The 19,915-nt window shown below is 71.0% G+C and overlaps 4 protein-coding genes across 7 annotated transcripts; 2 read left to right on the top strand and 2 right to left on the bottom strand.

The window, feature by feature from the left end:
• Window positions 1-79: 79 nt before the first annotated feature.
• DRC2 (dynein regulatory complex subunit 2) lies at window positions 80-2,230 on the bottom strand. The gene is made up of 8 exons (XM_086628499.1): window positions 2,096-2,230; window positions 1,854-2,021; window positions 1,616-1,785; window positions 1,360-1,498; window positions 1,068-1,265; window positions 777-995; window positions 535-687; window positions 80-403 (listed from the first exon to the last, which is right to left on the bottom strand). The coding sequence occupies exons 1-8, from the start codon at window positions 2,228-2,230 to the stop codon at window positions 80-82; spliced, it is 1,506 nt and encodes a 501-aa protein (XP_086484625.1).
• A 614-nt stretch (window positions 2,231-2,844) lies between these two features.
• RND1 (Rho family GTPase 1) lies at window positions 2,845-5,021 on the top strand. The gene is made up of 5 exons (XM_086628540.1): window positions 2,845-2,964; window positions 3,052-3,139; window positions 4,372-4,481; window positions 4,568-4,702; window positions 4,775-5,021. The coding sequence occupies exons 1-5, from the start codon at window positions 2,845-2,847 to the stop codon at window positions 5,018-5,020; spliced, it is 699 nt and encodes a 232-aa protein (XP_086484666.1). The 3' UTR covers window position 5,021.
• A 923-nt stretch (window positions 5,022-5,944) lies between these two features.
• On the top strand, window positions 5,945-11,259 carry DDX23 (DEAD-box helicase 23). 2 transcript variants are annotated; one of them, XM_086628635.1, is made up of 17 exons: window positions 5,945-5,982; window positions 6,474-6,691; window positions 6,818-6,916; window positions 7,081-7,177; window positions 7,269-7,334; window positions 7,480-7,618; window positions 7,742-7,872; window positions 7,957-8,069; window positions 8,295-8,438; window positions 8,611-8,836; window positions 8,937-9,082; window positions 9,178-9,355; window positions 9,441-9,683; window positions 9,853-10,004; window positions 10,164-10,272; window positions 10,412-10,586; window positions 10,660-11,259. In XM_086628635.1, exons 2-17 carry the CDS (start codon window positions 6,474-6,476, stop codon window positions 10,881-10,883), a joined length of 2,460 nt encoding a protein of 819 aa, XP_086484761.1. In that variant the 5' UTR covers window positions 5,945-5,982; the 3' UTR covers window positions 10,884-11,259. The 2 variants fall into 2 exon arrangements, with proteins under 2 accessions (XP_086484761.1, XP_086484760.1); XM_086628634.1 differs by having other exon boundaries at window positions 7,739-7,872.
• Window positions 11,260-12,383: 1,124 nt separating this feature from the next.
• On the bottom strand, window positions 12,384-17,958 carry CACNB3 (calcium voltage-gated channel auxiliary subunit beta 3). 3 transcript variants are annotated; one of them, XM_086628636.1, is made up of 14 exons: window positions 17,917-17,958; window positions 17,666-17,758; window positions 14,902-15,024; window positions 14,685-14,807; window positions 14,493-14,635; window positions 14,361-14,425; window positions 14,231-14,250; window positions 13,906-13,986; window positions 13,630-13,688; window positions 13,444-13,553; window positions 13,202-13,353; window positions 13,031-13,126; window positions 12,792-12,941; window positions 12,384-12,668 (listed from the first exon to the last, which is right to left on the bottom strand). In XM_086628636.1, the coding sequence occupies exons 1-14, from the start codon at window positions 17,956-17,958 to the stop codon at window positions 12,384-12,386; spliced, it is 1,542 nt and encodes a 513-aa protein (XP_086484762.1). The 3 variants fall into 3 exon arrangements, with proteins under 3 accessions (XP_086484762.1, XP_086484763.1, XP_086484764.1); XM_086628637.1 differs by having other exon boundaries at window positions 12,384-12,674; window positions 14,493-14,608; XM_086628638.1 differs by lacking the exons at window positions 17,666-17,758; window positions 17,917-17,958 and adding an exon at window positions 16,035-16,076 and having other exon boundaries at window positions 12,384-12,674; window positions 14,493-14,608.
• Window positions 17,959-19,915: the final 1,957 nt, after the last annotated feature.

Genomic DNA, 19,915 nt, shown 5'->3' with positions numbered 1-19,915 from the left:
TTATGGCACCTCTGGGCAGTCACGGTCTCTGCGGTGTCCCCCAGCACCAAGCTGGGCACCCCGGTCCGTAGTGGGATTCTCAGCCAGTGCCAGCAGAGCAGGGGACGGGGTCCAGGAGGCTGTCGAGGTGTGTGGCACCCTGACCACCCTGTGCACAGTCACCCCCGGCGCGGGGTGAGTCTCTGGGGACGCAGTTCTTGCGCTCGACGGCGAGGAGCAGGTTGGGTCCGTCGAGCACCCCCCGGCTGACGGAGATCCCCGCCAGGTACTGCCCGAGCAGCTCCCGCAGGTGCCGGTTCCTCTGGCTCAGGGCCGCCCGCTCCCGCTCCAGCGCCTGCTCCTCCAGCTTCACCTTGTTGAACCGCTGCCAGAAGCGCTCCAACCCCACGTAGTCCTGCATGGCCTGGGCAAGGGGCACAGGGGAGGGCAGGGGGTCTCCAGCCCATCCAGGCACCAGCTGGGCTGTCCCCGAGGCTGGATCCCACCCCTCGCTCCCCCACCGCAGCATCCGGGACCCCGTCGCTGCCTCCTCACCCGGGCCAGAGGCTCCGTGGGCATCTCCTCGAGGACTTGCCGGGCATCTCGCTGCTCTTCCTCCTCCAGGGATGAAGGGTAGAAGGGCAGCACCTTTTCCTCCTCCGTCTCCAGCCTGCGGCACATCTCGGCCAGCCGCAGGACGCGCTGGGCCTGGGGGGATGCGAGTGAGGGCAGGGTGGGAGGAGACAGCTGTGCTCCCACCCCAGTGCTCCCCTCTGCCAGCGAGCTCCCGGCCTCACCTTCTCCACCACCCGTGCCAGCGCCTTCAAGGCAGCTCCGCTCTGCGCCACGAGCCTGGCCAGGCTGCCGTGGGCCTTGGCCCTGGCCCGGTTCATGTCGCTTTTGAGCTCCTGGAGCTGCCCGAGGGCCCTTTCCTTCTCCTCCCGCACACGCCGGTTCTGCTCCTCGCTCTCGCGGAGACGAGCCGCGATCCGGCCCTTGGTGGCTGCGACCGCGTCCTGGCGACAGGCAGCACGTGAGCAGCGGGACAGGGGTGTCTCTGCTCCCACAGCCATCTCATCTGCCACAACCTGGAGCTTTTGCAGCTTCTTCGTCTGCTTCTCTATCTCCCGGGAGCTTTTCTCGTCCTTCTGCTTCAGCGCCTCGAAAGTGACCCTCTGGTGCTCGGTGGCCTCTGCGTAGCTCTGCATGGCGCGCTGGAACTGCTCCCAGAGCCCCTCCGCCTTCCCGCCCAGCTGCACGCGGCTGTAGTGCTTCTCCTGCTGGCCCTGGGGACGGACACGGCTGTGGGTGACCCCCCCACCTCCCAAACCTCACCGCGTGCTTCAAAGGCTCCTTGCTGGTTCTTCTTCCTCTTCATGCCTTGTGCTTGATGTCATCCCGGGCGCTCTGGAAATTCAGCGTGGCCTCATGCTCGTTCTTGGCGTAATTCTGCTCCATGGCCAGCGTCATGTCCCGCAGGAAGCTGCTTTCTCGCTCATGCTGCTCCAGGATGATCCTCCTGGGGAAAAAAATGCAGGGGAGCTGCTGACAGAGGGAAGCCGCGGGCTGTGAGAGGGCTCAGCACCCGGACAGGGCAGCCAGCGGGTGCCACTGCTGTCCCTCTCCCCCTCCGCACCTCTCATCCTCAAATTCCATCTCCAGGGCCTGCAGCTGGGCGCCGTACCCCTCCTCCAGGCACATCAGGAGGCAGCGCTGGAGCTGCAGCAGGCGATCGACGTCGTGCAGGTGGCTGCGCAGCGCCCGGGCATGCTGCTCCTCGGCCTCCTCCAGGTCCGTGGCCAGGGACTGCGGCGGTTTAGGGGGGTCACAGGTGGGCCCTGGTGCCACTCCAACCCCGCCAGCCCTGCGCTTGCCTCGATGACGCTGTCCTTGCAGTCCATCACCCGCGCGAAGGTCTGGCTGAGGATCCCGATGTCCCGCCGCAGCTCCTCGTCCTTGGCTTCCCGCAGCGCTGCCCGCCACTGCGCGTGGAGCTTGCGGAGGTTCAGGGTGCTGCTGCGCTCCTCCTTGGCCAGCTTGTCCTGGGGAGGGGGTCAGGGGCTGGGTGGTGCACGGGGGAATGTGCCACCGACTCCCCCCCTGGCACCCCACGAACCTTCAGGAACCGGGTGAGCATCTCCCCCTTCGCCTTGGCCGCCTCCTCCTCGGCCAGCGCTCGGCTCTGCAGCAGCAGCAGCCCGTCCTCCGCCGCCATGGGAGCTGCTTCCCGCGAGTGGCGCTTGACTGGCATGGCGCCTGGGCGGGCACACGGGGTGAGGGGAGCACCCGGGGTGCCCGGGGTGCACCCCCTCCCCAGGCCCCGTTTCCCCCGTTCACCCCCATCTCCCCCCGGGGCCCCCCCCAGGCCCCGTTTCCCCCGTTCACCCCCATCTCCTCTCGGGACCCCCCAGGTGCCCCCCGCTTTGGGGTACCCCCAGGGGCTATCGCATCCCTCCGGTCCCCCCCCGCCCCTCGGCGCCCCCTCCCGCACCACGGGGATCCCGCCTGAGCCATCCCGGTACCAGTCGCGCCCCCCGAAACACGCCCGGGCCAGCGACCGGCGTCTCACCGGTCTCCTAGCAACCCCCACTTCCGGCGTAGGGCGGGCGCACGGCCCCACTTCCGCCCGCAGCCAGTCGGGCGCCCCCTGGCCTGGAGGAGCGGCCTCGCGCGCGACAAGGCGGGCTCCGCCAGTCCCCCGCCTCCCTGCCATTGGCCGGCGAGCCGGGATCCTTCGCGGGGATTGGCGGGCGGGCGCCGCCGTGGGCGGGGCTCGGCGCCGGCGGGGTATATAAGGGCGCTGCGGCGGCGGGGCGCAGGGCTGGCGGGCGGGCGCGGGCGGAGGGGCCGCGCTGCGCCGCCGCCATGCGGGAGCGGAGGCCGGTAGCGGCCGCCCCGGCCCGCTGCAAGCTGGTGCTGGTGGGCGACGTGCAGTGCGGCAAGACGGCCATGCTGCAGGTGCTGGCCAAGGACTGCTACCCCGAGGTGAGCCGGGACCGGCACCGGGGACCGGCACCGAGCACCGGGGACCGGCAGCGGGACCGGGCGCTGATGCTCTCGGTGCCGTTGCAGACGTACGTGCCCACCGTGTTCGAGAACTACACGGCGTGTCTGGCCAGCGAGGAGCAGCGGGTGGAGCTGAGCCTCTGGGACACCTCCGGTACCGGGGGAGGGGGGGGGAGGAAGGTGCATGCACGGGGGTGGTGGCGGTGGGGGTGTCCCTCCGGTACCGGAGGGTGCAGCGAGGCGGGGACAGCCCTGGCCTCGGTGGGGGTGATTTACTGGGGGAAGGTTGGTTGGGGTCTCGGGGGGAGCGGCAGGCCTGGGGTTCGGGGGGGCCCTGCGAGGGGGCTGCAGCAGGGGGAGCCCCGCGGGGGGGGGGGAGGGGGGCACCGGAGTCCCTGCAGCGCGCGAGGCGGCGTGGTGGCCGCGGTGGGGGCACCTGGGGGGCTGCTTCGGGGTAGGGGGGGTGGATCTCCGGGGCTGGGGGGCACGGGGGGGGGCCTGGATGCTGGGGAGTCCCCGGGGACTGGCCCTGCGGGGAGGACACACTCACAGGCTGGGGGGGAGACAGGGCTGACCCCCTTCCTGAGGGGGGTCCCCCGCATCCGTGTGAACCCCCCCCCCCCAGGTAGGGTATGGGGTGCTGGGGTCCCTGCACCCTCCCTGCGGGGCTGCCTGTGAATGGGGGGGTGATGGGGCATCCTGGTATTCCCTCTCCCTGGGCACCCCGAAGGGCTGTGGGGGGGTCGGGGGGTGCCGGGGCAGCGCTGCCCGGGTGCTGCAGTGTCCCCCCCGTCGGAAGGGGGGTCCCCGCCACCCGCGGTCCCTGTGTTGCTATGGCGATGTGCTGGCGCAGCCTCTTTGCTATTCCGTGCACGGAGCGTCTGGGCTGCAAAAACCCCTCCGAGGCCCTTTGGGGTCGGGGGCGGTGATGAAGGTGGGGGGGGGCACCCCGGCCACCCCCACACCCGGAGGGGCACCCCACTTCCCCCGCACCCCTATGCACTGCCTTCCCCCACGGTCCCCAGAGTGGTGCTGGTGGCCCCGGTTCCCTGGGGACCCTGTGGGGGTGGCAGCCACCCCCCCCGCCCTCGCATCCCGGCTGCCCCTCGACACCCCCACCCGCTGATGGGGCTCCCCAACATGGAGGGGGGGGGCGGTTGTTATATAAACACCGCGGGATCTGTTTCCTGCTGTCTCGTTAGGGGCAATGGGGATGCTAATGGGATGCGGGGAGCAGAAGCGGTGTTTGGGGGGGCTCTAGAACTGTCTGTCCCCTGCCCCAGGCTCTGCAAGTACCTCCCGCCTGGGGGTCTGGTCCCCTTGGGGGGGGGAGAGGGGCGTAGTGCCGTGAAGTGACAGCCGCCCCCCCCCCCTTTTTTCTCCCAGGCTCACCCTATTATGACAACGTGCGTCCCCTCTGCTACAGCGACTCGGACGCCGTCCTGCTCTGCTTTGACATCAGCCGCCCCGAGACCCTAGACAGTGCATCTAAGAAGGTGAGGGGGGGACGTGGAGAGGGGGCAGGGAGCAGTTTAGGGTCCCCCTCATGCTGACGGCAGCTTCGTGCCCCCCCACCCCCCAGTGGAAGACGGAAATCCTGGACTATTGCCCCAACACACGGGTGCTGCTCATCGGCTGCAAGACGGACCTGCGGACGGACCTGAGCACCCTGATGGAGCTCTCCCACCAGAAGCAGGCACCCATCTCCTACGAGCAGGTGAGGGGGGTGCCGCGGGGTGGGGGGTGGGTTGGGGGTGCTGCCCCAGCCTGACGCGGGGGTGGGTTGCAGGGCTGCGCGGCGGCCAGGCAGCTGGGAGCCGAGAGCTACCTGGAGTGCTCAGCCTTCACCTCGGAGAAGAGCGTCCACAGCATCTTCCGGACCGTGTCCGGCATCTGCCTCAGCAAAGCCCCCCCGCAGCCCCCCAAGAGCCCCCCCCGCAGCCTCTCCAAGAGACTCCTGCACCTGCCCAGCCGCTCCGAGCTCATCTCCTCCACCTTCAAGAAGGAAAAAGCAAAAAGCTGCTCTGTCATGTGAAGGGGGGGACACACGACATGAATAACCCCCCACCCCACCCCTGCCTCAAAGCCCCCACCCCCCCTGAGTGCCCAGGATGGGGTGGGGGGGCTGCACAGGGCCCTGGAGCCCCCCTCAGCCCTGCGAGGAAGATGGGGTGCCTGCTGCCCTCCCATCACACTGCTTCCCCCACCAGCCCCTGTCCTGGGGGGCAGCACCCATGGAGTTGCCATGGGTGGGGGTCTGGGGGGGTGCTCAATGGCTGCTCCTCAACCCTTGGGGGGGGCTCATCCTCTTCCCCCCCACCTCTCTGCCCCATCCCTCATCTGCTGCTTGGCCCCAGGGACCCTGGTGGGGAGGGGGTGGCTGTGGGGGCTGTTTTATGGACTGTCGGGGGGGTGTGTGGGGGGGATGTCTCTGTTCCATGGTCAGTGTTATTAAAAAGCTTATTTATTATCGGAAATATAACACCCACCCATGTGCAGCGGGGGCCTGGTCCTATTTTTTTTTTGGGGGGGGGGGGGGGGGGTGGACACCTGTGGGGTTTTTCTTGAGGGGGGTGTCACCAGTGCCAGCAGGGGAAGGGTGATGGTGACGCTGGTGTGTGTGCTGTCACCTGCGGGTGGTGATGCAGAGGGCGAAGTCCCTGGGGTGGGGTGGGGAGTGGTACTGGTGCTACTGGGTGCCTTGGGGGGGGCGGCACCCCACAACCCCCCATCGGGCCTCTCCTCCTGCTCTGCCCGGGTCCCCCCGGGGTGGGGGTGTCGGTGGGGGCCGCGGGGGGGGTTTTGGGGTGCGCAGGGTCGGGGGCGCAGCGCGGCGGAAGGATCCGCGGGACGCGGCGCGGTGCTGCGTCTTCGCGCGCGGGGGCTGCTGGGAGTTGTAGTCCCGGCGCGCGGAGGGGCGGCCTCGCCTTCCCGGCGTGCCCCGCGGCGGCCATGGCGGCGGGGCGGTGCTGAGGCCTCGGCCCGCGGGCGGCGGCGGTGAGCGGGGGCCGGGGGGCGGGGGGCGGCGGCGGCCGCTGAACGGGCCCGCGGGAGGGGCCCGGGGAGCTCCGCGGGCCCGAGGGTCTCCAGGGACCCGCGACCGCGGCACCGGGCTGCGCCCCGGCACCGGGCACCCGGAGCAGGGCCTGGATCCCCGGTGCTCCGGGTGCTCCGGGACCTCCCGCCTCCCCGCTCCCTCCCGGGGTCCCCCTGTGCCCCCCTTCCCCGGGTCCCCCAGCCCCCCGGGCCCCTTCCGCGGGTCCCCTGCGCGCCCCCCGGGTCCCCCAGCCCTCCACACTCTCCTTCCCCGGGTCCCCTCCGCACCCCACGGGTCCCCCAGCCCTCTGTGCCCCCCTTCCCCGGGTCCCCCAGCCCTCCAGGACCCCTCCCCAGGTCCCTTCTGCGCCCTCCGGGTCCCCCAGCCCTCCCCGCCCCCTCCCGGGGCTCCCTCCCCAGTCTCACGCTCTGTCTGACCCTCTCCCCTGTAGATGGCTGGAGAACTGGCAGACAAGAAGGACCGGGACGCGTCCCCTGTTAAGGAGGAGAGGAAACGCTCCCGCTCCCCAGACAGGGACCGGGATCGGGACCGGGACCGCGACCGGGACCGCAAGGGTTCCCCCTCCAAGGACAGGAAGCGGCACCGGTCCCGGGACAGGAGGCGAGGCAGCCGGTCGCGGTCTCGCTCACGGTCCAAGTCGGCAGAGAGGTGAGGGGTGTTACAGGGAGCTCCCCAGTTTTTTGGGAAGAGATCTCCCGTGTCCGTGACGGCCCCTCAAAGGGGTCGGAGCAGGTGGTTGGGCTGGGGCCACGCCATGACTGCCCCGCTCCGCAGGGATCGCCGGCACAAGGAGCGCGACCGGGACCGGAACAAGAAGGACCGGGACCGGGAGAAGGATGGGCACCGGCGGGACAAGGACAGGAAGCGATCGAGGTGAGCTCCCTCGCTTCTCGGGGTGTTCCTGCTCCCCGATACGCACCCCGGGGCTGTTTCCTGTCGGAAGTAAACTGGGTGAGAGTGGGGTTCTCCCAGTCGGTGGGGATGGGGCGACCCTGGGACTGTGTTCGGTGCCTGATTCCTCTTTGTTTTGCTGGAAGCTTGTCCCCGAGCCGGGGGAAGGACTCCAAGTCCCGGAAGGAGCGGGACTCACGGAAAGCGGAGGAGGAGGAGGAGAATGCCCTGAAGAAGGAGAAGGTGAGGAGGGGGCTTGGCTGGGAACAGCTCCCATGGGGGATCGCTCTGGTGGGGCAAAGGGTCCTCTGACGGTCGGGCCCCGCGTTTGCAGGCACAGCCGCTGTCCTTGGAGGAGCTGCTGGCGAAGAAGAAGGCTGAAGAGGAGGCAGAAGCCAAGGTAGGAGCTGGGAGCCTTCTCCCCGCATCCGGGCTCTCCTGTAAACTCCCTGGGATGAGGCGGATATTTGAGGAGAGGGGTTCCTCCACTGGGACAGCTCTGGCAGCAAGGGGGTCGGTGTGAGCCTTTCCCTCTCCTTTCCCAGCCCAAGTTCCTGTCCAAGGCGGAGCGGGAGGCCGAGGCCTTGCGGCGGCGGCAACAGGAGGTGGAGGAGCGGCAGAAGCTCCTGGAGGAGGAGAGGAAGAAGAGAAAGCAGTTCCAGGAGATGGGGAGGAAGATGCTGGGTAAGGTGTCGTCCCCACCACGCGCTGCCTGGCTGCGAGGGGCTGGGGCAGGACTCCCTGGAGCGCCTCCCCCCGCCATGGGAGGGTGCTCGGCTCCGATACCCTTCCCCTGCTCCCCAGAAGACCCCCAGGAGCGTGAGCGCAGGGAGCGCCGGGAACGCATGGAGCGGGAGACCAACGGCACCGAGGACGAGGAGGGCAGGCAGAAGATCCGGGAGGAGAAAGACAAGAGCAAAGAGCTCCACGCCATCAAGGTTCCGCTGGCAGCTGGGCTGGGGTGATGGTGGGGGGCTGGGGGGGTCTGGATTCCCTCCCCACTGATCCTCTCCCACCTGCAGGAGCGTTACCTGGGAGGGGTGAAGAAGCGGAGACGCACGCGGCACCTGAATGACCGCAAGTTCGTCTTTGAGTGGGACGCGTCGGAAGACACCTCTATCGACTACAACCCCTTGTGAGCGATGGGGTGTCCCTGGGGGGGTCCCTGGGGCTGGGAGTGTCCCTGGGGGTGTCCCTGGCTGTGGGGGTGTCCCTGGGGGTGTCTCTGGGGGTGCTGGGGGTGGGGGTATCCCAGGGGGTGCTCCTGGGGGTGGGGATGTCCCTGAGGGTGTCCCTGGGGGTGCTCCTGGGGCTGGGGGGCATCCCCAGCCCTGCCCCTGATGCCCCCATCCCGCTCTAGGTACAAGGAGCGGCACCAAGTGCAGCTGCTGGGCCGGGGCTTCATCGCAGGGATCGACCTGAAGCAGCAGAAACGGGAACAGTCACGCTTCTACGGGGACCTGATGGAGAAGAGGCGGACGCTGGAGGAGAAGGAGCAGGAAGAGTGAGCGCATACTGGGGGCAGCTGGGAGGGCACCAAGGGGTGTCCGGGGTCCTGGCTGGCTCTGCTTGGCCGGAGTGCGGAGCTGGGGGGTGGCTCTGGGCTGCAGCACGTCCTTGGGATGGGTGGTGAGATGCATGGAGTGAACCCTGTCCCCTTCCTCACCCCCACCCAGGGCCCGGCTGCGGAAGCTGCGGAAGAAGGAGGCCAAGCAGCGCTGGGACGACCGGCACTGGTCCCAGAAGAAGCTGGACGAGATGACGGACAGGGACTGGCGCATCTTCCGCGAGGACTACAGCATCACCACCAAGGGGGGCAAGATCCCCAACCCCATCCGCTCCTGGAAGGATTCCTCCCTGCCCCCCCACATCCTGGAGGTCATCGACAAGTGCGGCTACAAGGTGGGAACGGGGAGGAGGGGGCTCCTGGGGTCGGATCTTTGAGGAGGGGGGGGACGAGAAGGGGAAGTTCCGCTCCCAAACCTGCTGCTCTCCTTGCCAGGAGCCCACCCCCATCCAGCGCCAGGCGATCCCCATTGGCCTGCAGAACCGCGACATCATCGGCGTGGCCGAGACCGGCAGCGGCAAGACGGCGGCGTTCCTCATCCCGCTGCTGGTGTGGATCACCACCCTGCCCAAGATCGATCGGTAGGTGGCACGGGGCAGGGCGGCAGCGGAGTGCTGCGGAGCAGGGGGTGGCCCTGGCGCCGTTGGTGACGCGGCCGTGCCCTGGCACACCGCAGGATTGAGGAGTCGGACCAGGGTCCCTACGCCATCATCCTGGCCCCAACCCGAGAGCTGGCCCAGCAGATCGAGGAGGAAACCATCAAGTTCGGGAAGCCCCTGGGCATCCGCACGGTGGCCGTGATCGGAGGCATCTCCCGCGAGGACCAGGGCTTCCGCCTTCGCATGGGCTGCGAGGTGAGCGTTGGCCCCTGCGGAGGGCAGCGGGGGGAGCGGTGCAGCCCCCGTCTGCCCCCACTGACCCTCCTGGCCCCCCCCCCAGATCGTCATCGCCACACCGGGGCGTCTCATCGACGTGCTGGAGAACCGGTACCTGGTGCTGAGCCGCTGCACCTACGTGGTGCTGGATGAGGCGGATCGCATGATCGACATGGGCTTCGAGCCCGACGTGCAGAAGATCCTGGAGCACATGCCCGTCACCAACCAAAAACCCGACACCGACGAGGCCGAGGACCCCGAGAAGATGTTGGCCAACTTTGAGTCGGGGAAACACAAGTACAGACAGGTGGGTGCAGGTGGGAGCCCCAGGAGGGGGTTGTGGGTGCTGCCGTGGGGCCGAGCGCGGTCCATGGGGTGGCCGGGGGACACCTCGGGGCTGTGGAGAACTGATGGCGACGGCTCAGCCGCGTTCCTGCCCCCCGGAAGACGTGGCTCACTGCCCCGTTCTCCCGCAGACCGTCATGTTCACGGCCACCATGCCGCCGGCGGTGGAGCGCCTGGCCCGCAGCTACCTCCGCCGTCCGGCTGTGGTCTACATCGGCTCCGCCGGCAAACCCCATGAGCGGGTGGAGCAGAAGGTCTTCCTCATGTCGGAGTCGGAGAAGAGGTGCGGAGGGGGCTGCTGGGGTGGGATGGAGCGGGGAGGACGGGGCTTGGGGGGTGGTCTGGGGTGTTTGAGGGTGAGGGAGCTCTGGGAGGGGGAACCTTGGGGAGAAGAGGGGCTCCTGCGGGCCTCTCCTCGCCCAACTGTCCTCCTCCCCAACAGGAAGAAGCTGTTAGCCATCCTGGAACAGGGCTTCGACCCGCCCATCATCATCTTCGTCAACCAGAAGAAGGGCTGCGATGTGTTGGCGAAATCCCTGGAGAAGATGGGGGTGAGTCTGGGCTGGGCCGGAACCCCCTTCTCTTTGGCTGTGGCGGGTGGGGGTCACCCCGACCCCCTGCACCCCCACCCTTGCGTGGGGACCCCAGGACACGGCTCCGGGTACCGCTGACCCCCTCCTCGTCCCACAGTACAACGCCTGCACCCTGCACGGCGGCAAAGGCCAGGAGCAGCGGGAGTTCGCCCTCTCCAACCTGAAGGCCGGTGCCAAGGACATCCTGGTGGCCACGGACGTGGCCGGCCGCGGTATCGACATCCACGACGTCTCCATGGTCGTCAACTACGACATGGCCAAGAACATCGAGGGTGAGTGGGGGTCGGCCCGGGGGGGCTGCGGGGGGTGCCCGGCCCCAGCGCTGACCCCTCCGCTGCCCTGCAGATTACATCCACCGCATCGGGCGGACGGGCCGAGCGGGGAAGAGCGGTGTAGCCATCACCTTCCTCACCAAGGAGGACTCCACCGTCTTCTACGACCTGAAGCAGGCCATCCTGGAGAGCCCGGTGTCCTCCTGCCCACCCGAGCTGGCCAACCACCCCGACGCCCAGCACAAGCCTGGCACCATCCTCACCAAGAAGCGGCGCGAGGAAACCATCTTCGCTTGAGTCCCTGGGGCTGGTGCCCCCCTCTCAGTCACCCTTTTGGGGGCATTGGGACCAGCGGGGCTGGGGGCTGCCAGGACTTTTCCGGCTGCTCTTTTCCCAGACCCCCAGACCCTGGGACTGCCGACAGCAGAGACCGGGGCCAGGACTGTCCCAAAACGTCCCCCCTGTTCTCCCAGTCCCCCTCCCCGCCTTCCCCATGGACTGTTGGAGCTGCCGGAGGCTGTTGGGGGGCAGATTCCTCCCTGCCCGCCCGCTGCCAGGCTGGCGCTGGGCTTTGCGTGCTGGTTTTTGGGCAGAGCCGTCCCAGGAGCTGCGTTCCCTTCATCCCTTTTTTAGCCGAAACTCCGGGCTGCCGGAATAAACCCGCAGCTGCGTTGCCGGACGTCGCCTCCGCGTGCTCTTCCCTTCCTGCGGTGCCCGACAGCCCCTGGGTGCCATCTCCCACCAGCAGAGAGCCTTTGGGTGCTCAGCACCCACCAGCACTGGGTCCTTTCCCCCTCACGGTCTCCCCCCGCAGCCCACCGTCCCTGTGCCGGGGTGTCCCCTGTCCCCCCTCCCCGGCCAGAGACACGGACACCGGCACCTCCGAGCACTCTCGTGTTTCCGAAACGGGTTACAGGGAAATCAGTGCTTTCTACAAAAGAAATTATAACAAATCTGTGGCCCCCACCTGTGCCCCCCCCGCTGGCTCAGGCCAGCTCCCTGCACAGGGCCCCGGGGTGGGGGGGACCCTCCGCCGAGCAGCCCCCGGCCGAGGGCGGCGGGCGCCGTATTTACAGGACTGTGCGGTGACGTGCGGTGACGGCTACGTGGGGAGGGGGGGTGGCGGGGACGGGGCAGCGAGTGCAGGCGTGGGGCGGCCCCCCCCGGCCCTGGCACGGGGTCCGGCTGCCCCCCTCTGTGCCCCGGCCCTGGGGGAGGAAGCGGTTTGGCTGCGGTGACCGGGACGGGGGGAAATCGGTGCAGAGCGAAGCGACTGGTGCGGCCCCCTCCTCCCGGGGGTCCCATGCAGGGGCAGGGGAGGGGGCAGGCTGAGCCCGGGGGGGGGGCGGGCACCTTCCTCGTCTTCCTCCGGTCTGTGCGGGATGGGGGACGCTGCTAAAACTGTGTGTCCCCCTCCCCATTACCTGGCCCACAGATCTTTCCGGGGGGGAGGCACCCTCTTTATGGCGGCTGCCCTGCGGGGAATGAGACGGCCGGCGATGCGGGGATCAGGCAGGGAAACTGAGGCAGGGAGAAGGCATGTGGCTGCCCCCAGGTCCCCAGGAGCTGGGGGGAGTGGGGGGTCCTGGGGCATCCTGGCTGCCGGCCCCCTCCCCTGTGCTTATGGCTGAAGACGTGCCCAGGGGCCGGGCGCGAGGAAGCTGCCGGTGCGGACGAGTTCCCCGAGAGAGGGAGATTGTCTGAGCACCCCCAGAACGGGGCTGGGGCGAGGCGGGGAGCGCCCAGGGTAGGGGGGGGGCCGGTTCCCAGCCGGGTCCCCCCCCCGCCTCCCCACCCCTAATAGCTGTCCTTGGCCCAGGGCCGGCTGCGCTGCCAGTTCCTGTCGTGGTTGCGCTCAGTTTGGCGATCCGGCGTGCCGGGACCCTGCAACCCGCTGTTGTGGTGTCGGTGGGGCTGGTAGAGGTCGGGGTAGGGGTCCGCGTACTCCTCTTCCTCCAGGTGCCGGGAGCTGCGCTGGGACGCGGCCCCCCAGGGCTGGGGGGAGCTCTCCCCGGCCTCGTCTGACGGCATCAGGCTGTCGTGCTCCAGCGGCGAGTGCTCCCCCCGCTCCCCCAGCAGCTGCTGGCTCTGCCGGCAGGGATGGGGCTGGGGGGATGGCGGGGGGGACGCTGCGTCCCCTCCCAGCCCCAGCCCGTGCACCCCTGTGCCAGCTGCCCACGGGGAAGGGGGGAGCTCCGGGGGTACCTGCAAGCCTGGGAGGCCGGTGGGCGAGGGCACGGCGTGGGGGGCGTGCGGCGGGTGGTGCGTGGCGCGCCAGTACACCTCCAGGTACTCGGCCAGGTGCTCGCAGGCGTCCTCCAGCTGGTTCTCATCCAGGATCACGTCGAAAAGCTCCTGGGGGGCAGGCGAGAGGGGTCAGGGGTGGCTCAGGGACCCCCCCGCCCACCTCGGGCATCCCTCAGGTGGGGGACGTGCCGGCTCACCGGGGGACACTGCACCAGCTTGTCGGCTGCCATCATCTGCACGTTGAGGTGCTTCACCTGGGACTTGCCACGGGACTTGATGAGCCGCTGCAGGACCTGGGGAGGGGAGAGGAGGGTGATGCTGCCACAGGGGGCACCTGGGGCCCCCCTAGAACCGCAGTCACCCCCCACCTTGGGTGAGGACACCTTGACGTAGACGATGATGGGCGCCAGTGAGGTCTTGGCCAGCTGGGCTGGGTGGTTGATGGTGTCGGCGTCCAGCACCACCAGCTGCAGGGACTTGGCCAGCTCGAAGATACGCTCAATCTCGCTCTGCACCTCGGCTGGGGAGGGAGGACGGAGGTGGGGGGGGTGTCAGGCTGGGCTGTCCCCTGGGGGGGTCCCTGCACCCTGGGGTGAGCCCAGCCCCTCACCGATGCTGGAGCGGGTGGTGGAGCGCTCCAGGATCGCTTGCTTGCCCAGGTTGTTGAGGATGGAGCGCTTGGCCAGCGAGAGGTCGGCCGTGATGTGGGTGATGGAGATCCTGGGGGGGGCAGAGGGACAGTGGTGGGGACCTGGGTACCCCCCTGGGCCAAGGTAGGGGTTGGGGGGGGTCTCACCTGCCGTCGAATCTGTGCTTGAGGAAGTCGAAGAGAGCTTTCTGCATCATGTCGGTGACCTGCCGGCAGGGCCACCAGCCCGGTGAGCCGGCCAGATGGCACCGGCAGGGAGGTGGCAGCCGCCCGGCACCCTGCCAGCAGCCCTCGGCCCCGCCATCTGCCCGCCACCGGCACGCGACGGGCAGGGAGGGGACCAGGGGTGCAGGCCACCACCCTGGGGGTTCAGTGGGGGCCCCCCACCAGCCCCTCGCCCCACAGGGCCCCCCCCCCCCATACCTCGTATCCTTTCAGCGAGGGCCCCACCAGCACCACGGGCCGCATGGAGGGGACCACGTCGTAGGGTGGGATGTGCTGTGTCTGCAGGGGGGGGGACATGGGGACACGTCACTGCCCTGCGCTCCCACCCCAGGGAGGAAGGGGTCAACGAGCCTATTCCAGAGAACCCCGGCATCCTGGAGCCCTCCCCAACCCCATAACCAGGGGCAGAAGGGGGGTGTCTGCCCCCCACCCACTCCACCCCAGGGTGGCTGCGCTCAGCCCTGCCTGCAGCCCCCTCCCCATCTCCCCCTGCCCGGGGCACAGCCCAGCCCTGGGGACTCACCTGCTTCTGCTTCTGCTTGGCTTGGGGAGAGGAGAGAAGAGACAGAGGTTGGCGACAGCAAAGGAGGGGCCCCCCCTCCCTCCGAGACTCCCCCCCCCCAGGACCCCCTCGGGCCAGGACCTGCCCTTACCTAAGGAGGGGGGAGGCGATCGCCGGTTCCCGCTGTCGCCGAGGCCCGAGGCATTGCCAGCTCTCCTGGGGGAAGAGGTGGGTGAGCGACTGCTGGGGGGGGATCTGGGGGGGTCGGGGGTCTGGTCCCTACCTGGCTTTCTGCTCCTGCTTGAGCCTCATGGCTTCCAGGCGCTGGGGGCTGGGGATGAAGGCGATGTCCCCCCCCTCCTTCACTAGGCGCCCGATCCACCAGTCATTGCTGTATTTCTGGGCGAGGGCAGGGCAGGGATGAGGCTGGGGAGGGGTCCTTGGCCCTGATCCCCCCCTCCATACCCCAACTCACCTCCTTGATGTGCAGGAAATCTTTGGCTTCGAAGTTGATGGCGGCTCCCTGCACCGGGCACTCCTCGTCCAGCGCCCCGCAGTAGCTGACATTGGTGCGCACGGCGAAGGCGACCGGCTTGTGCTGGGGATGGTGGGTGTGAGGGGGGGGGGTCAGTGACCCCAGGACCTGCCAGACACCCCCCTCGGGTGTCGTGTGTGTCCCCCCCACCCGCTACCTTGGCCCTCTCGAGCTGCTGCTGGGCCTGGCTCTCCACCTCGCGCCGGGCACCCTCGCGATCCTCGTCCAGGGACACGTCGGAGTCCAGGGACGGGCGGCTGGTGTAGGAGTCCGCCGAGCCCTGGGGGGACGGGGCTGAGTGCCGGGGGGCTGCGGGGACCCCCGCAAAGAGGGGCCTCACCCTGAGGCAGTGCCAGCCCGAGGGGGAGACCCGGCTGATCTCCAGCCCCTTCCAGCTTTCAGGGGTCCGTGGTGGCATCAAACTGGGCAAATATGGGTGGCATCGCCCAGCATGGCTGCCCTGGGGTGCAGCCCCCACGTCATGGGGGGAGCCATGGGGCGAGACCCCAGGGAAGGGCCGGGCTGGGGGTCCCCATCCTCCTGGGGACGTGAGCCTGCTGCAGCCACCCCCACCCTGGGGTGCCCGGTGGGTGCTCGGTGCAGCCCCCCGGCTCTCCCCACCCTGTCGGTAATTACCCATCGCCTGCTGTGCCCGGAACAGGCGCAGAAGCTGCGGTGAAATATTTATAGGTCCCTGGATGTGGCTGAGCCCCCCCCGCCCCCCCCCCAAGGCCCCCGGGCCCTGCTGGGCTGAGCTCAGCACCGCTGCCCAGCACAGCCCCCCCCAACCCTGTGCATCCCACCTCGCTCACATGGGGGGGGGCCTGCGCCCCCCCACCCCAACGCACGCATTATGGTTTCCCAGCAGGGCCCCCCCCAATATGGCCTCCCCAGCGCGCTCCCCCCAGCATCGTCACCGCCCCCCCGAGCATCTTCCCCCCTCCAACATCTCCAGTACAGCGTCTCCAGCGTCCCCCCCCCCCAAGCAGCCCCTGGCCCGGAGCCTCGGCCCCCGAAGGGTGCCCGCCCATGGGGGTCGGGATCCCACCCCTCCCGGTTCCGGTCCCGGGGCCCGGTGGCACCTGCGGGGGCGGGGGGGGGCGAAACCATCAGCGGCGGCGGGGAACAAAGGGCCGGGAGGCGGCAGAGCCCCCCCCGCACCGGGCACAGCCCCCGGTGCACAATCACCGCCCCCCGGGCGCACTCCCCCCACCCCATCCCTGACCGCGGCCCCCCCGGGCACGGCCCCCCGCCCTCCCCCCGGGTCCCCCCCGGTACCGGGGCCGGTACCTCGTTGAGCAGGAAGGTAGCGCTGGAGTCAGAAAACGACATAGACGGGGCGAGCCGAGCCGAGCCGCCCGCGCCCCCCCCGCCCGGCTCCGGCACCGGCACCGGCTCCGGTTGCGGCTCGGGCTCCGGCTGGCCCTGCCCGCTCCGCCGCGCCGCCGCCACCGCCCCTCCCCGCCCCTCCCCGCCCCCGCCTCCCGCCGCCCCCCCGGGGCGCACGGAGCCGCCCCCGCCGGCTCAGCCTGCGGGGGAGGGGGGTGTTGGGGGTCGCGGTTCTCCCTTCCCGGGGCTGGCGGGGGGCTCCAGGCCCGCTCCGGTGGGACCCCCGGGGGGGTTGCACTGGCGGTCGGGGGTCCCGAGCGGCTCCGGTAGCCGGTACCCGGACGGGGCCCCGGGGCAGTGGGAGAGGGGTCGGGGGGGCAGTTTGCAAAAGAGGCAGCTCCCGGCAAGGGAGGGGAGTCTCGGGGAGGCGGCGGAGGGGCCGTGACACCCCCCCGGAGCTCGTGGCCCAGGATCCCGGGGCAGCGGCGGGGGGGCCCCGTGGGTACCTCCATGCTCCGGTGCGGCGGCCCCCGTCCTGCCCCGAGCCGGTAGCAGCCCCGTCTGCGGGGCGAGGCCTGCGGCGGGGCCGGAGCCGCTCCCGCCCCCCCGCCGCGCCCCCCCCCGCCCCCGAGGAGGGGGGCAGCGGCGAGCCCCGGGGGACCGGCCCGGCCCGCCCCGTTACCGCGCAGCGGGACGGGCATCGGCGGGACCGGCCTGGGACGGCTCGGGCCCTGACCGGGGGCCGCGGGGCATCGCTCGGTGGGACGGGGTCTCCGGGCAGCGGCGGGACCGGCCCTGGGCACCGAGCACCGGGCACCGGCCCCGGGCACCGAGTACCGGGCACCGGCCCCGGTACCGGGCAGCGCGGCGGGGCCGGGCCGGGCCCTCTCCGAGGTGCTGAAGGGGCCGCGCCGGGTGCGGGGCCGGGGCGGGGGGTTCCCGGGGGTACCGGGGGGCCAGGGGCGACCCTGGGAGGGAAACGGGATGCTCGGGCCTCTCTGTTCCCCCCGGGGCCTCCCCTACCGGAACCCCCCGCCCTCCCCGGGGCCGCCCCGGTACTCGCTCCCCCGCCGGCGGCCGGGGCGAGATGCTCCGCTCGGTGAACCGGAGCAGACGGGTGGGGGCCGACGAGGGGGTCCATGCCCCCCTGGGCAGCGCGGGGAGGAGGCCCGGTGCCGGCTGATGGACCGGGCAGGGCGGTACAACAGACTCCCCCCCCACTCCGTTCTCTCTCCGCTGCCTCAGTTTCCCTGGGGCCGCCCGCCGCCCCCCCCCCCGCGCCGCAGTGCCGGTGCCCGGCGGCCGGCCCGGCCCTGACGCAGCACTCGCTATTTTTAGCCTCGGGGAGCGGCTGTTGCGATGCCACCGGCGCCCGGTGCCGGTGCCCAGCCCCGGTCCCGGGGGAGCAGCGGGGCGGAGGCGGCCGCCCGCTTCCCCCCCGGGGGCGGGAGAGTTCGGCCGCTCCCTCCCGGTCCGTGCCTTAATGCGGAGCCGCAGCGCCGCCGCCCCCGGGAGCGAACCGCGGCGGGGGGGCCGGGGCTGCCCCGCCCCGGTGCCGGTGCCGGTGCCGGTGCCGGTGCCGGGCCTCTCACCTGCCTGCGGAGGATGCTGGAGGTGGTGTCGGACGAGGTGCTGCCGTCCGATCGCTTGAAGCGGCTCTTGCGCTTCGGGAGCCTCCGGGGGCTCTGCGGGGGGAGCGGCGGGGGCGGCCGGTGAGCACCGGGGCAGCACCGGGCGGCGCGGCCCCGCCGCTGCGCTACCACCGGCGGCCCCCGCGCTGCGGGCAGAACAGAACCGGGCCGCACCGGGCCCGCGGCGGCCGGGAGGGCTCCGGTCCGCTCACCTGGAAGGAGCCGGGAGCGGTGGGTTGCGCCGGGGCGGACATGCCCGGTGGCACCCACCGGAGCCACCGGGATCCCGGCGGGGCCGCCCCGCACCGGACCGCGGCTCTCCGCCGGGAAGGGCCGCGCCGCCGTCGCCGCCACTGCCGCGCTCCGCATCACACGGGGCCGCCGGGGCGTCCCGACCGTCCCCGCCCCCGCCTGCCCGCCCCCGCGCCCATCCCCGTGGCGTCCGGCCCGCGCCCCCGCAGCTGGGCAGCCACCGGGGGGCACCGGGGATAGACCCTCCCCGCAACTCGCGGTGCTGCCGGGACCGTGAGGGCGGCACCGGGAAAGAAGAGCCCCGGGGCCGCCGCCATGCCCACGCGCGTCCGGGGCTGCGGGAGCCCCGCCGACCGCATCCCACCGGGAAGGGACCCGGGGGGGAATCTGCCCCCACATCTCCCTCCCAGGTGGGGCAGGCGGGGCCGCGGGGGGCGCAGCCCACCCGCACACTCACCCCACGCCCCGTGTCCCCGCCGTGCCCACGGGGGCGGCCGGATCCGGCCCGGTGCGGCGGGGCTGCCGCATCCCTGCGCCGCCCGGCCGGAGCGATGGGCGGCGGCTGCGGCGGCGGCGGCGGGGAGAGGAGCGGCGGGGATCCGGCCCGGGGGCCCGGGGCACGGTCAGGATCGGGCCCAGGGAGGTCTGATGTGGACAGGATCCTTCTAGAGAGCTCCTGCACGGCCCCGGTCTGTCCTGAAGAGCCTCAGCAGGGTCAGGATGCGACTCAGGGAGCCCCAGTACAGCCAGGATCCGGCGCAGGGATCCCCATCAGGACCAGGATCCAGCGCAGGGAGCTCCAGTGGGGTCAGGATAGGTCCCAGGGGTCCCCATCAGGGTCAGCATCCGGCCCAGGGGTCCCCATCAGGATCAGGATCCAGCGCAGGGAGCCCCAGCGGGGTCAGGATCCGCCCCATGGATCCCCATCAGGGTCAGGATCCGTCCCAGGGGTCCCCAGCGGGGTCAGGATCCGTCCCAGGGGCCCCCCGCAGGGTCAGGATCCGTCCCAGGGGTCCCCAGCAGGGCCAGGATCCGTCCCAGGGATCCCCAGCAGGGCCAGGATCCGTTCCTGGGGTCCCCAGCACGGGCAGGATCCGGCCCGGGGCGAGGCGCAGGCAGCTCCTCAGCGCCCATCCCCGTGGTGGCGGGTGCTGGCACCCACTGAGGGTGTGCTGAGACCCCATCCCGGTGTCCCCCGAGGTGCCCCCCCCGGCCCGTCCCCTACACTGGGCTCCTGTGCCCCCTCCCGCCCCCCCACCCCCCCCCCCCCGCGCGGCGGGACTTCCGCGTGGGGCCGCGGGGACGGCGGCTGCTAATTAATGATTAATCTGCGCTCCCCGGGGCCCGGCGCTGCTGCGGGGGGGGGCGCGGGGCCCGGCGCCGCCGCCGAGGGGGGGCCCGGAGGGGGGGCCCCGCCACGGGCCGGGGGGCGCCAGGGCCTCACCCACGCACACTCGTGGGGTACGGGGGGGTGGGGGGGTGCCAGGGGGGACCCCAGTGAGGGGGTGCGCTGCGCCTGTGTGGGCACGGGGTGCTGATGGGGGGGTGTGGGGTGCGTGCAAGGGGTGTGTGTGTGTGGGGGGGGGTTAGTGGGAGTGTGTGTGTGTGTGCAAAACGGGAGGGGTGTGTGCATGTGTGCGTGCAAGGGCGTGTTCACACGTGTGTGTGCGTGCATGTGTGTGCAAAGCGGGAGCGCAGGCGTGCAAAGGTGTGCGCGCACATCTCTGCGTGTGCAAAGCGGGTGCGGGCGCCTGCACGAGTGTGCGTGCAAAACGGGCGTCTGTGTGTGCAAGGGGCCTGCGCGTGTGCGCGCGCGCGTGCAAAACGGGCACGTCTGCGTGCAAAGGGGGGGGGGGTGCGCGCACATGCGCTTGTGTGTGCAAGGGTACGTGTGCACAGGCGTGCGTGTGCGTGTGCACACGCCTGGGGGTGCCTAAGGGGCGTGTGAGTGTGTGTGCA

This window comes from Tauraco erythrolophus, chromosome 31 (assembly GCF_009769465.1).
Source record: "Tauraco erythrolophus isolate bTauEry1 chromosome 31, bTauEry1.pri, whole genome shotgun sequence".
Lineage (NCBI taxonomy): Eukaryota > Metazoa > Chordata > Aves > Musophagiformes > Musophagidae > Tauraco > Tauraco erythrolophus.
This window is presented reverse-complemented; position numbering and strand designations above follow the sequence as displayed.

Excerpts from the sequence above, each read along its gene's own strand:
- DDX23 (XM_086628634.1), top strand. The coding sequence starts at position 6,474 with ATGGCTGGAGAACTGGCAGACAAGAAGGACCGGGACGCGTCCCCTGTT. Across the intron at positions 7,178-7,268 it reads ATGCCCTGAAGAAGGAGAAG|GCACAGCCGCTGTCCTTGGA; the intron begins GTGAGGAGGGGG and ends CCGCGTTTGCAG. Across the intron at positions 7,873-7,956 it reads AAGAGCTCCACGCCATCAAG|GAGCGTTACCTGGGAGGGGT; the intron begins GTTCCGCTGGCA and ends TCCCACCTGCAG.
- DRC2 (XM_086628499.1), bottom strand. The coding sequence starts at position 2,230 with ATGCCAGTCAAGCGCCACTCGCGGGAAGCAGCTCCCATGGCGGCGGAG. Across the intron at positions 1,786-1,853 it reads GCAAGGACAGCGTCATCGAG|TCCCTGGCCACGGACCTGGA; the intron begins GCAAGCGCAGGG and ends AAACCGCCGCAG. Across the intron at positions 1,266-1,359 it reads GGGATGACATCAAGCACAAG|GGCCAGCAGGAGAAGCACTA; the intron begins GCATGAAGAGGA and ends GTCCGTCCCCAG.
- CACNB3 (XM_086628636.1), bottom strand. The coding sequence starts at position 17,958 with ATGTCCGCCCCGGCGCAACCCACCGCTCCCGGCTCCTTCCAG. Across the intron at positions 13,689-13,905 it reads CCTCGCTGAAAGGATACGAG|GTCACCGACATGATGCAGAA; the intron begins GTATGGGGGGGG and ends CCCTGCCGGCAG. Across the intron at positions 13,554-13,629 it reads AAGCACAGATTCGACGGCAG|GATCTCCATCACCCACATCA; the intron begins GTGAGACCCCCC and ends TGCCCCCCCCAG.
- RND1 (XM_086628540.1), top strand. The coding sequence starts at position 2,845 with ATGCGGGAGCGGAGGCCGGTAGCGGCCGCCCCGGCCCGCTGCAAGCTG. Across the intron at positions 3,140-4,371 it reads GAGCCTCTGGGACACCTCCG|GCTCACCCTATTATGACAAC; the intron begins GTACCGGGGGAG and ends TTTTTCTCCCAG. Across the intron at positions 4,482-4,567 it reads TAGACAGTGCATCTAAGAAG|TGGAAGACGGAAATCCTGGA; the intron begins GTGAGGGGGGGA and ends CCCACCCCCCAG.